The sequence below is a fragment of the Glycine soja genome, chromosome 15 (assembly GCF_004193775.1).
Source record: "Glycine soja cultivar W05 chromosome 15, ASM419377v2, whole genome shotgun sequence".
NCBI classification, from domain to species: Eukaryota; Viridiplantae; Streptophyta; class Magnoliopsida; order Fabales; family Fabaceae; genus Glycine; species Glycine soja.
Genome location: NC_041016.1, coordinates 30,821,287 through 30,835,131, shown reverse-complemented (window position 1 = coordinate 30,835,131; position 13,845 = coordinate 30,821,287). Strand labels below are relative to the sequence as shown.

At 34.2% G+C, this 13,845-nt stretch overlaps 1 protein-coding gene across 1 annotated transcript; it reads left to right on the top strand.

Annotated features, from left to right (window-relative positions):
• The first annotated feature begins 3,269 nt into the window (after positions 1 to 3,269).
• LOC114386932 (mediator of RNA polymerase II transcription subunit 22a-like) lies at positions 3,270 to 6,556 on the top strand. Its single transcript, XM_028347002.1, has 4 exons — positions 3,270 to 3,635; positions 5,323 to 5,388; positions 5,804 to 6,062; positions 6,156 to 6,556. The coding sequence occupies exons 1-3, from the start codon at positions 3,471 to 3,473 to the stop codon at positions 6,041 to 6,043; spliced, it is 471 nt and encodes a 156-aa protein (XP_028202803.1). The 5' UTR covers positions 3,270 to 3,470; the 3' UTR covers positions 6,044 to 6,062; positions 6,156 to 6,556.
• The last annotated feature ends 7,289 nt before the right edge of the window (positions 6,557 to 13,845 follow it).

Sequence of the window (13,845 nt, the reverse complement as noted above, 5' to 3'; positions counted from 1 at the left end):
ATCCTCACTAGCCTATTAAAACATAATTCATAGAGTTATTAACTAATAATTGTGATTATTAACTAATAAATTTGATTGATATAGTTATTAAGTTAATTATAAATTAATTAAAAATTATGAATTATTTAAAAAAATATTTAATAAAAGATTATTAACCCTAATCTTCCACCATTCTATTAGCTGGCCATTGTAGAACAACTCATATGTGGGGCACAATGTGGTTGAAGATTAGGGTTAATAATCTTTTGCTAAAGTTTTTTTTATAATTAATAATTTTTAATTAATTTATAATTAGCTTACTAACTCTATTTAATCATAATTATTAGTTAATAATGTTATACAGTAGACGATCCATCACTAAACGACCCAGACATTTCTTAAGGTTTTGATGAAAACAAAGAAATAAATTTGTGTTAATCATTTTATGGTATATAAGTCAAACAAGTTTAATGACGAAAAGCAACATCGGGTGAGAGTTATCTAATAATGAATACCTCATCCATTAGAAGCAGGTAAGTACTTGTTTAATTCATCCAAACAACAATTGGAATTATTAATTTATTTTAGTTTATATAATTTTATTTAAAAGGAATATATATGCGAACCTATCTTTAATTTCCTTTTACATGTCTAACGATCATATGGAGTTATGTGTAACATTCCATTTTTAGTAAAATAAATTAAAAGGTGTTTTTTTTTTTTAAAAAGTAAATAGATTTTTAAAAAAATAATGAGATTTTTATTATTACATAAATTAGGATAAATAATTTTATTAATTAAAAGAATAGTTTGAAGGAAAATAAAAAAGAATGTTTTATTTATTCATTTGATAGGAAGTAAAATATAATTTTTTTTATATAATAAAATAAAGAAAAAATAGAGTAAATGGCCGGCTGTGAGTATCGTAGCTATAAATAGACATATTAAGTCAGTTTTTATATTTTACAATACGTCTCTACACTGAGACAGTGGAATGGATGCTCCAATCCCTTCTCCTTCTCTCTAATGTTTGAAAATCCTAGCATAATAACCAAAGGAAAAGCTTGAGGAATCTTAGGGAACCTCTAGAGACATTGCTATCGTTGTTGGACTACACACGTAAGTCTACTTAGAGGTAAGGGATGAGTTTATTGCTATAGGGGTTTATTTTGGAATGTTTATTGAATTATAATTCTTCCTTTACAATTATAATTACAATATTGTTGTGTTTGACAGACTCATAAGTGCTGAATTTTAGTTATTTTTTGGATTAAATTGTTAGCACTTATCTTTAGATTATAATAATTTTCTTATAAACTACCCTTAAATCTAATTGTTTATATATATATATATATATATATATATATATATATATATTGTATATTTACTAATGTTGTTGTTTAAATATGAAAGATTCACCCATGATTTTTTAGGTTTTGATGGTTGTTTGTTAGATCCAAAAATAAAACCAAAAAGAAGTGCAAAATGGTCATTTTACAAAGATTTCTAACACCCAATTCGCCTAGACTAGTACCTAGCTCACCTGGGCTAGTGATCTTGCTTCAACCCTAAGTAAACAACTCACCTGGGCGAGCTGCAACTCATATGGGCGAATTTCCTTGTCCTCTTTGCCTGTTTTCTATAAATAGTCATACATTGTTGAAGGAAAAAGGATCCCAGCAGAACCAGAAAGAAAGAAAAATGCAGAGAGAGTCAGGAAGAAGAAGGAGAAAAGGAAAATTGGAAGAATACGGTATAGACCTTGCAAAACAACGTTGTGATTGTAGACCTTACAAAATACATTTTTCTTAATGGAAGAATCCTGTCATTCTTCAAAGTGACATTTGTCAGAAAAATATGGTATAGACCTTGCAAAACAATGTTGTGATTGTGGTAAGCTTCAAAATCTCCACATACCATGTTCGCATATGATTGATGCGTGTAAGTATGTGCACATTGGTTACAGGAAGTTAATCAATAAAGTTTACATACTTAATTATGTATCCTATGCATACAACAGATCATTTGGGAGAATGAAACACCCAAGTTATTGGCCAAAATATAAAGGTCCAACAATGTGCAACAATCTTAACATGCAAAGGGACAAAAAAGGTCGCCAAATTCAACTTGTATTCGCACCAAGATGGACTAAAGAGATTCCGAGAAACCAAGGCATTTTATCCAATGTGTAGAATCTTGGATCATTCAAAGGACAAGTGCCCACATGGTCATGGATTAAATCGACCTCAATGACAAACCTATTCCTATTGTATTGTCTCATTATATTTGTTAAATAATATATATTTTTAATGAATACTGCTAAACTTGAATTTTCTCTCTTTGTACATTAATTTTTTATTGTGTTTTTATGAATACATTAACTAAAAGAATGGACAAATAAATACATGAAATAACAAACACTTATGTATTGTTATTTAATTTTAATAAATAAAATCATTTTTATTAACATATTTAAAATTATTAAAAAGATATAGCATTATTTGATTAATAAAAATAAAAAACAAATAAAATACAAGGTCAGAATTATTTTAAAATATTTTTTTAATAATATTAAATATCTTAATAAAAGATGTAAACTTATTTTATTATTAACTAAATAACAAAATATTTTACTTAAAAATATTTACAGATGAAAATAATAAATTAAATATAAAAAAATTTAAATTAATTATATTTTTAATTTAACAAAATATACATTAATTTTATTTTTTAATTAAAAAAATACATTAGTTAAAGAAAGAGAAAAATGTTAAAATATATTTTTTCCTTTGTTTAAAATTTGTCCATATAAAATTTTCTATATGTTTTTTGTTCTCACAAAATTAAAAAATGCGTTAATTTTTTGTTTGGACGCAGATTTGAATAAATTCAAATTTATGATAACCACTTTTTAAATTGATTATACATATAACTGGTATAATTATGATATTTTATGACATTTTTTTAATTCGTATATGCAAACAACTAATTTAAACCGTGACTTTTTTGACACTTCGTTGTGCAGTAAAAAAAAAAGTAATGCAAGTAGGTTCAAGTTGATACATTTTAATTTCGTTAACACAACAAATATATTAAAATTCTTGAAGAAAGTAATTCTAAATATTTTCATATTTATATCGATAAAAAATATATTTTAAGAAAAAAAAGGTCTGAATTCAGGTTTTTGTATCCCCAAATTCCTAATCTGTTAAAACAAAAAAGGAATAGGTGTGAATTCAGATTTATTAGCATCGAATTCATTCCTTAAAAGTAAAAGTAGCTAGTTGGGTAAATAAATGGTAAAGGTAGCTGGTGGAGGAAATTTGATTTCCATTCTATACTACACTTTTCAGTTTTCACCCCTTTTCTTTAAATTCACTATTTTCATCTTTTCAATCCCACGAATTCCAAATACTATAGACACCTTTTTCTACCATCTACAGTGCTGAGAAGTAGCAGTGAGCAACAACTGAGATTCTTGTTAGAAAAGAATGAACAAAGGTGCTGCAGGAGGGTTAGGGGGCGGCGCCGGAAGTGGGCCCACCGCGGCTGCGGCTGCAGCAGCGGCGCAGAAACAGAAGACGCTGTTACAAAGAGTTGAAGGCGATATCGCTAATATCGTTGACAATTTCAACCACCTCGTCAACGTTGCAAGGGTATATTTATTTAATTCATTTTTTTAGTTTTAATTCTTTTCTGCATTCCATCATATTGCTCATGCACTTTTCGATTCTATTGATCTGGTTTTGTGCTTTGCGGCTTCCATTGCTTCAACTGTGATACCATATAGTTTGGTGATATTCAAGTCATCCAAACTTTGAATTAATGTTAGCTGTGGTGAATGTAACTTTGTAATTATTTTTTAAACACGTTATGTGTAGAATAAGTCTGAGCTTTTAATTGTGTATTCCCCGTGCCATATGGAACAATTGCATGGGTTAAAAGCATGGTTTTAAATTGAGGGCATTGTGGACCAATGCAGTTGATGCAGCTGCAATTGCAGTTGTATTATGATTGTAGAAACCTTAAAAACCTTGAGGTTGTGGCCGAAATTGTGGTCACAAACTATTCCTTAGAACCTTGGTTAGAAGCGAAGAGTGAGGGATGACACCGAGATGAGTGAAACGATTTGTATAATTGAATTAACTATGGTGAGAAATAAACTGAAATGGTTTGTCTTGTAGAACCTATTAAGGTGAGAAATCATTTCATGTGTTTGGTTGTTGTTGTGTTGGTGTGAATTTTGCTAAACATTTACAGAGTTAATTTTGGATGATCTTAATTTTTCAAAATTGAATTTGGTTGAAAATTAATTTAAAGTGAAGTGATTTATGTTTTAAAAACATTTATGTTAAAAGTGAGTTTGTGTTAAAACTTTCTCAACTCAACACAAGCTATGCTGTTTTGCTTCTTGTATAACATGCTCTTCGGTGCAAAGTCAAGTGTGATTTGAGACAATCAAACATCTATGTTTTTATTTTTTGGGGCAAATTGTGGTTGGTACCCTTAAATGTGAGTTTGGTCATCTCAAATGCCTATCTGAAGTCCGAACATATTCTAATTTGTTGAGAGGCTGAAATAAGAAGAAGTTGCAGTTAAGGAATGACAAAAAGACCAAGATTTCATGATGGAAGAGGCTCCTATAGTCCTGTGAAAAAAATATATCTTAATGTAACTTGGGTGATGCCATTTGCATTGAGGATCTGTTATGATTTTATCCTTTTTTGGTGCTTGCCATTGACCTAAGTAGGGCTACTAAGAGGTTAGGATGAAGTTTAGAGAAAAGATAAACATAATATATTGATACCAACAGTGTCAAATTTCTTCTTTGAGCTGGTTAATTTTGGAAATAGAGAATTGTGTATGTTTCATTTACAATTTCAAGATAAAGATGGCCTTAGTTTCTTCCAATTTACTCTTTCTTATATCATTTTGTCAGTTTTTGTGACTCCAAGAAAATGGTGAATGTAGTCTCTTCCAATTTACTAGTCCCAATTTACTAGTTTCTTGTTCTCAAACATGAGTAATAGTCAATGTTCATGTTTGCTCATTTGATGTTATTGGTGAAGATGATCCTTCGCTTCTTTGATAGTCATTTCACGTGTATTCTTTCATGCTCATTATAGCTCTGGTATGTGTCACCTGGACAATTGGCCATTTAAGAGCCACTATGCATATATGGAGATCCTCAGATTTTGGATGATTTGGCTTTTAATTTAGCCTAAGCCCAGTTCTGATCCTAGGGGGAAGAATTGGGAATGTCTGCAATATCGGATAATGTGCATGATGTTAACTTTGTACTTGTTATTTGTTTACATAGTTTACAAACTTGTGTTCTTGCAGGTAAATGATCCACCAGTTAGAAATTCACAGGAAGCTTTTATGATGGAGATGCGTGCTGCTAGGATGGTGAGTGCAGTTTTGTTGATTCTTATGCTTCTGAACAAGCATTCCCACAATGATATATTGTTTTTTTTACTTGAATTTTATACACAATTTGTAAGAGTTACTGTGAAGACAAGTTTGCTTGTCAGTACCTTACCACCTATTGGAACAATAGATTGTGTCTGACAACGGTGGAAACATTACACCTTCCAATTAGCTCTTTCATGTGGAATATTTTAATTAATGCTTATAGTTAATTGAACTATAATTTATATGTTTTTGTTTTTCACATATTAAGTCATTTCTTTCAAACGTCACAATAGTGTTCTCTCCATTGTTCTGTAAAGGTTGTCAAGTATGATAAGTTGACAAGGTTTAGTATTGGCTTTTAAGGGTTATTGAAAACTTTTCTTTTTAATAATATTGATTTATTACACAGGTACAGGCAGCTGATTCTCTGTTGAAGTTGGTGTCAGAGCTGAAGCAGACTGCAATTTTTTCAGGATTTGCCTCTCTTAATGATCATGTAGAAGAAAGAAGGATTGAATTTAATCAGCTGGCAGAAAAAACAGATCGCACTTTATCCAGAGTTGGGGAGGAAGCTGCTGCTAGCCTAAAAGGGCTTGAATCTCATTATTCTTCTTCTGTGCAGAAGATTATCCAAAACCCAGAACCATAGTTAAGAATTTATCAATGCAGTGAGCACCTATCACTTGATGGTTTATGCCTTTTCTTGTATAATAGTTTTTTCTGTTGGTTTTAAATCTTCGTAATATCCTTGTTTTGATTAGGATTAAGAAGTAGAAACGTTAATTTCTGTACTGAGAAGAATGGAAAGCAAATAGCCAGCACTGAGTGAGTGGATGTAATTAGATGAGGAGTCAACTTGGAAAGAGGCAAGATCGTTGTGCACTCTTTCATATGATTACAGTTACTGGGAGGTAAGAAATTTCGAATGATGTGGTTGTTGTAACAAATTTCTGTTATCTGAAATCATTTAGGACTTGTTCGGTGGCTAAGATATAATTAGGATAGAATATAAGGAGACACTTTGCTGAAGTTATCAATGTCATTTATGAGAATACGAAGGTTGGGATATTTATTTTGAAGTTTGTTAGGATGTATATTTTTGGGGGTATTTTATTCCTACAAAAATTATATTCCCATGTTCTAGTAGATTTTATTCCCAAGATTCCCTTGTGTAGGGTTGTTGAGTAACTTTTACAAAGAAAAAGTTATAAAGAACACGAACAAGAATAAAATTTCTTAAAACTTCGCAAAGACTCACCTGAAAAATTGAATCTTCACTCTCTTAAAACCAAGTAAAATAAATTAAGTAACTAGTATATTGTTTAGTTATTTATGAATTTATACTTATAAAACTTAACTAATCTTTTTGGGTGCTGACAATATCAAGCTGTCGACTCAAATCAAGAAAAACGATAGCTTTTGGGCAACATCCAAATCAACACGTAGAAAACTTGTACCGTTCGCAAAAATATTACAGCTACCGGAGGTAGTATTTTTTTTTTACAGAAAATATCACTATTATAACCAAGGCAGCACACAAAATTAAATAATGGACCTAGATTTTATGATTTAAATTATATGATTACACTATGATAATATTGCGTGTTTTCATAGGTATTAAATTCATTTTTTATAATATGAGTAATTTTTATATTATTTTAATTTTTTTAATATATTATTAATTATTTAGTTTAAAATTTAATAAATATATATTAATAGATACGTCAATAAATATTTAAATATATTTTTATATACACATGTTTTAAAAAATTATTATTGTTGAAAGTGTTATCTTAACAAAAATTCTCTTTACTTTTTTATTTTGATAATGTCTTGAAGATCAATTTTACGATGCAACAAGACATGTCTTACACCGTGAAAGACTATTTTATATTGTCAGATCTTTTTGTAATTATATCAACGGTTAAAGTTTTTTTTTTGGTCTCTTTTCTATTTTTTTCTTCCCTTTTATGATTCAACCTTTATTTTTTGTCTCTCCCTTCCTCTTCTCTCCTTCACGACTATCCCCCCTCTCTTGTATTCAGTGCTGTTGAACTAAACCCTTTCCTTGAAATTAGGTATGCCACCACCCACCATCCAAGGCATTCTCCTCATTTGCGGCACCACATACTTCGTCCCAAGACATCCAATTTTTAGATCTAGATCTGGAGGTGCTATGATAAGAAGGTGGGAATGTAGCAAGATCACAACACAAGCTCGAATGGGAGGCCTAACAGGAAGATCATTCCTCTAAGACACCTCAAGGATTTTGTTTAACAAAATTAGTTAGTGGCTGTTGAGCTAGCGTGATAGCACTGCCTAGCTAGGAGATGTTGTCCCACTATTGTTTGTCATTATCCTTTCTGTTTTATATTTCTGTTATTTTAGAGTTTGCATTTCTGATATGAATCATGCATACAACATCCTACATGTTGTTTTTATAAATACTTGTGTATGTTATAAGAAGGCATACTAGAAACATAAACCTTTTTTCTTACCTTTGTGCTTGGGAGGTTGCCTAGACCTTGAATTCTAGCTCTCTTAATCCCTGAATTCGTAACATTTGGTGCTTTCATTGAGTATCATGGCCGAATCTACTCGTTCTAAGTCCAATATGGACCGAATTGAGGAGGCCATTGCCAAACTCACCTCCAACCAGCTGTCCCTTACCACCACTCAGACATCCGTGTCCAACAAGCTCGATCAACTTCTCTAGAAAATTGCCAACATCGAATCCCATCCACAGTCCCCAACTTCGTTGTTTGCGATACCACAAACAACTTCTCCCCCTCCCCACCCTTACCACACGAAGCTTGAATTACCTCATTTTGATGGTTTCAATTCGTTGGGCTAGATCTTTAGGATCATGTAGTTCTTTGAATACCATTCTACCCCTGACCAAGAGCGCCTCACCATTGCTTCTTTTCATATGGAAGGACCCACGTTGGTGTGGCTTCAGTGGATGACCAACAATGGTAAACTTGCTTCTTGGTCTGTTTTCCTTCAGGCTTTGTAGGCGCGTTTTGCGCCCTCACAATACGATGACCCCATTGGTGCTTTATTCAAACTTACACAATGTGGCACAATCAACAATTATCTCTCTGAGTTTGAGAGTCTTGCCAACCATATCATCAGTCTTCCTCCATCCTTCGTCTTAAGTTGCTTTATCTTTGGGTTGGCGTTGGAGATATGTCGAAAGGTTCAAGCTTCACAACCTCTGACATTGGTCTAGGCAACCAGATTAGCCAAACTTTAGGAGGAAAAGTTCAGCGACTTCTGCCGTTTGTTTCGCGATAAGCCGCCCTCCCCCTCCGTCTTAGCATCGTCTTATGTCCTTCCCTCCACTCAGAGCGCTTCATCACCTTTGCTACCTTTCCCTCCCAAGCCACCATTGATTCCTTTCAAATGACTGTCTCCCGAGAAGTTAGCGACTCACAGTGAGAAGGGTATCTATTTCAACTGTGACGAGAAGTTCCGTCAAGGTCACAAATGTGCCTCCAAGGTCTTCTTGTTGATCGTCGAGGAAGATGATGATGCGTAGGAGTATCACAACCTTTCGGGCAAGAGGACTCGCCACCCGACCCACAGGAGGCTTTCACCTCAACCCCAGCCCAAATCAGTTTGCACACCCTTTTAGGCCACTTGGCTCTCGAAACATTAAGGTGGTTATATAAATTAATGGGGGGTAGCACCCACAATTTCATCCAAGAGCATTTGGTTCGTGTTTTGGGCTTATAGATGCGACCCACGAATCCACTCTGGGTCTTGGTGGGTAACAGTCATGAACTTGAGTGTCATCATCTTTGTGAGGTCGTGACGGTGCACGTTAAGAGCTTAACATTCTCTGTCAACCTCCATGTCCTGTTGTTATGCGGTGTATATTTGGTTTTGGGGGTTCAATGGCTGAAATCTCTCGGGCTGATTCTCACTAATTATAATGATTTAACTATGAAGTTTCTATGAGACAGACGAGTCATTGAGTTGAAAGGTGATACTGACTCCAACCTCCACCTAATTACACCACCGCAACTTCATCGCCTGGTTCAGACATACAAAGTTAGTGGATTTTTCCACATTTGAATCATGCCTCTAGAGCTCCCTTCAACCCAAACCATTTATTCCTAAATCTTTCTGGACATAACTTCCCTTACCAACAAATTTGTTGCCCTATTTCAGACCCCAACATCCTTACCTCCACCAAGACCCACCAACAACAACATTCATCTTCTTCCAAACTCAGAACCCGTGAATGTTCGACCCTACCAGTACCCATATTTTCAAAAGCTGGAAATTGAAAAGCAGGTCGAATCAATGTTACAAAATGGGATAATTCGTCCAAGCAAAAGCCCTTTCTCTTTTCCTGTTCTTTTGGTTAAGAAGTAAGATGCTATGTGGCGATTCTGTGTAGATTACCATTAAGGATCATTTTCTGATCCCAACTATCGATGAACTGCTTGATGAATTAGGGGGCACACTGGTTTTCAAAACTTAAAATTTTACAGGGCTATCATCAAATCCTGATGAATGAGGACGATGCCAGTAAGACTACTTTCCAAACCCATCATGGTCACTATGAGTTCCGAGTTATGTCATTCGGTTTATACAATGCTCCATAATTGTTTCAGGCGACCACGAACAACATCTTCCGACCTTATCTACGATAATTAATCATTGTGTTCTATCCATCTTACTTCTTAACCAGAAGTAGGATTGCATCATCTTGGAGTCTTCTATCCAATATCCTTTGGGGGTAGGATTGTATCATCGCTTCCCCCTTGAAAAGGATTTGACCTCAAATCCAGAGGTTCTTGAAACTCTGGGCTTCTTCCCTCGACACCTGTAAAAAGAATAAAAACATATATGTTAGTGGTGTTGGGTATGTTAGAGTAGGGTAAGGTCTGAAAACCCCTTGCTTGACCATCTTCCCATGAGGGAACATGGTTCCTCACCAACTCAATGAGTGGTGCTACAAGTATATAAAAATATGGGATAATTCTTTTATAAAAGTTTGTTAAGTCATGGAAGCCCTAAATTTCCCTTATACTTGGTGGAGTGGGCCATTCTGGAATGAACTTTATTCTCTTAGGGTCCATAGGAACCCCTTGATCACTATTTAAAAAATTAAGGAAAGTAATGCAATAAAACATACATTTTTTTTAATATTTTCAAGTTGATTACTCCTACCAAAAAGTACGAGAAACCTAAGGTGTCCCATATGAGCACCTAGGTTTGTATTGAAACAAAAAATAAGAAAAAACTACTGAATGAGTCCCTATGTATGTGAATCATGAAGATGTTGGATGCTTGAGTGATTTTACAAAAGAGGGTTGGACTACTCAACACATTTATCATACCACCTATCATAGGGATTTGGTGCCTCATAATACCTATTTTGGACACCAACAAAGAACAATGATTTAAGCTCTTACGAACAAAACCCTCATCCAACAAATCTTTTACTTGAGGAATAATCTCAAGCCCAAGAGGTGTGGCAGTGCTAACAAGTGTCTTTTTACAAAGGAGAAGATGTAGAGGCTGTCTAAAAGGGGAAGTTTCTTTAATGTTTGTCTTTATTAAAAAAATGACTTTCCTTTTTAGCTAACCTCTTGGAGGCGACACTTACCTCCTTACACTCCCCCTTAACCATTAAAGTTTGTCCTTATTCTTGGGGGTAGATTTCTTCACTATATTCTTCCCCTTTTGCTTAACCAAGGGCAAGGACCATGAAGCACTTGAAGGGCCCATGACCAGAGGCAGACTTAAACATGTTGGACCTTGTGGCCTCAATAATCTTAAGAGGGATAGGCTTAGAATGCAGAAGAAGCAACAATAATCAATTTAATAATGTTCTATAAACATGCAAGGCAAAATTGATTGCAATAACATAAATGAGATAAGGGAAGAGAGAATGCAAACACAGTTTTATACTGGTTCGGCCACAACCCGTGCCTACGTCCAGTACTCAAGCAACCCACTTGAGATTTCCACTATCTTTGTAAAATCCATTACAAAGTCTGAACCGCACAGGGACAACCCATCCCTTGTGTTCAGGAATCCTTTACAACAAGAGACTCACAGTCTCTTAACCAATCTCATTGAATAAGAAGAATGGAAGAAGAATTCTCTCTTCAAGAGAAGAATATTACAATAAAGATCATATAGGAATCCTTATAGATTTTGCAAGTGTTTGGCCAAGGATTTCTTTTGAGAGAGCATTTGACAATGAAGTTCTTTTGGAATCTCTCTCATTGTCTTTTGAGAGGATAAGACATTTTTGCCAAGCAAAACTCTCTGTCTAAAATTCGTGCCCAAGTCACCTATTTATAGGCCTTTGATGACCATTCACAAATCTAATGAAAAGATGTGACTGTTGGCAGATTTTCTGAAAACTTTCCACTTGTAATCGATTACAATGTTTGTGTAATCGATTACACAGTTATAATTTGAAGGGTTATGACTTTTGAATTTGAATTTCCAAAGTTTCGTTGCTGGTAATCGATTACAGACATATGGTAATCGATTACATGTTGAAAATTCAAATTCAAAACATTTTTCAACAGCTATTTCTCAACCTTGTCTTCTGGTAATCGATTACACTTCCTGGTAATCGATTACCAGAGCCTTGCATGTCTTGAAAGCACATTGTTTTAAGGCAAGCTTGGTCTTTAGTGAATCTTGAAACAAGGCTTTGTTTGTTGAAGCAATCTTGAATTATTCTTGAAGCAAATGCTTATCATTTGAAGCAGCCTTGTTAGATTCTTCTTTGACATCATCAAAATCATGTATACATACATTCACAAAACAAGCCCAACACGTCATAGAGACAAGGCTGGTCATTTGTATAGCTGCCATTGATGATGATTGAAGGCCCATGTGGAGAAAGATGAAGGCCCAGAGGCAGAGGCACTACCAAGACTACTAATTGTTGCTGAAGGCCCAAGTTAAATAAGTTTTTAGTTATAATTTATTTTTATTGTAATTTTGGCCCAAACTGTTTAGAAGGCCCATGTCTATTTTTATCTTTTTGTTCAGATACACTATAAATATTTGTTTTTGTTTTCAATAAAGGGACTTTTGGCATTTGATAAAATTTGGTGAGAGTTTCTCTCTGAGTTCCTTGTTGAACCAATCTCAGACTTATCAAGATAATCCTTGTGGCGTCTACCCTGACTTATCTTCCTTCACTGGAAGTGGCGTCATCCAAATCTCTGTAGCCTGTATCAAACGATCCGCTCCTACTCAGGTTCACATCACTTTTTACAAAGGAGAAGATGTAGAGGTTGTCTAAAAGGGGAAGTTTCTTCAATGTTTGTCTTTATTAAAAAAAAGACTTTCCTTCTTAGCTAACTTCTTGGAGGCGACACTTACCTCCTTACACTATCCCTTAACCATTAAAGGTTGTCCTTCTTCTTGGGGGTAGATTTCTTCACTATATTCTTCCCCTTTTGTTTCTTCACTTTCACTAGAGGAAGGTGAAGTAGTAGCCTCATCTTGACTACTATAAATGTCTTGGCCCCTCATAATCATGGTTTTCTTGGTGGGGCATTGAGAAGTAATGTGTCATCTTCCAAGATATTTAAAGCACTTTATAGAGCTAGTCTTTTCTTGCATACTAGCCTTAGGGGTTTTGATGTGCCATTATTTTCTCCTATTTCTTAACCCTTTTTGCACCATTTTAAGTACTGATTAGTCTTAATTGTCAAATTAATTAGGCAGTTTTATTATTTGGGCCCATTCATCTAATTTGATGTTTTTAATCTAATCTCAGGAATTAATGAAGCATTGGGCTTGAATCTAGAATTGGGCTTGGGCTTGAATCCAGAATTGGGCTTGGACTTTAAGAGGACAGACTAATTTATTCTACAAAATTAGATCTTATCTTATTTTATCTTATCTAGATATTATTTAGATTTGATCTCATCTAGATATTATTTCATCTAGATCTTATCTAGATTTGATTTGATTTTACTTATGGGCTGGGATTTAAAACATATTTGTAAGCTTTGGGGTTGAAAAACTATATAACAGCACCAAGGTTCTAGTTTAGCTCTTCTCTTTCTCTTTCTCTCCTCTCTCTCTTCTATTTTTTGTTTTTTTACAATTCCAGTTCAGACTTTGAGTTTTATCAATAAAATTTCGTTCTTTATCTGATTAATGGAAGGCTAAGTCCCCAGCATTGTTTTCTGTTTAGGATCAAGCACAATTGATGCAATCCTCCCTAGGAAGGGACCAATCACTAGAACCATGAACAAGAGGCTCCAAGAAGATTGGGCTAGAGCTGCTAAAGAAGGCCCTAGGGTTCTCATGAACCTTAGGGTAGATTTCTGAGCCCATGGGCCAAGGTTGGGTCCAATTATCTTTGTACATATTAGACTAGGATGTCATTATATTTGGTCCTTGTATTTAGGGCTCCATATTATAGGTAGGGTACCCTAGAAATATAGAATTTTT

Bases quoted from the DNA above. Each gene is read 5' to 3' on its own strand.
- LOC114386932 (XM_028347002.1), top strand. From the start codon at position 3,471: ATGAACAAAGGTGCTGCAGGAGGGTTAGGGGGCGGCGCCGGAAGTGGG. The intron at 3,636-5,322 runs GTATATTTATTT...GTGTTCTTGCAG, and splicing joins ACCTCGTCAACGTTGCAAGG to GTAAATGATCCACCAGTTAG. The intron at 5,389-5,803 runs GTGAGTGCAGTT...TTTATTACACAG, and splicing joins AGATGCGTGCTGCTAGGATG to GTACAGGCAGCTGATTCTCT.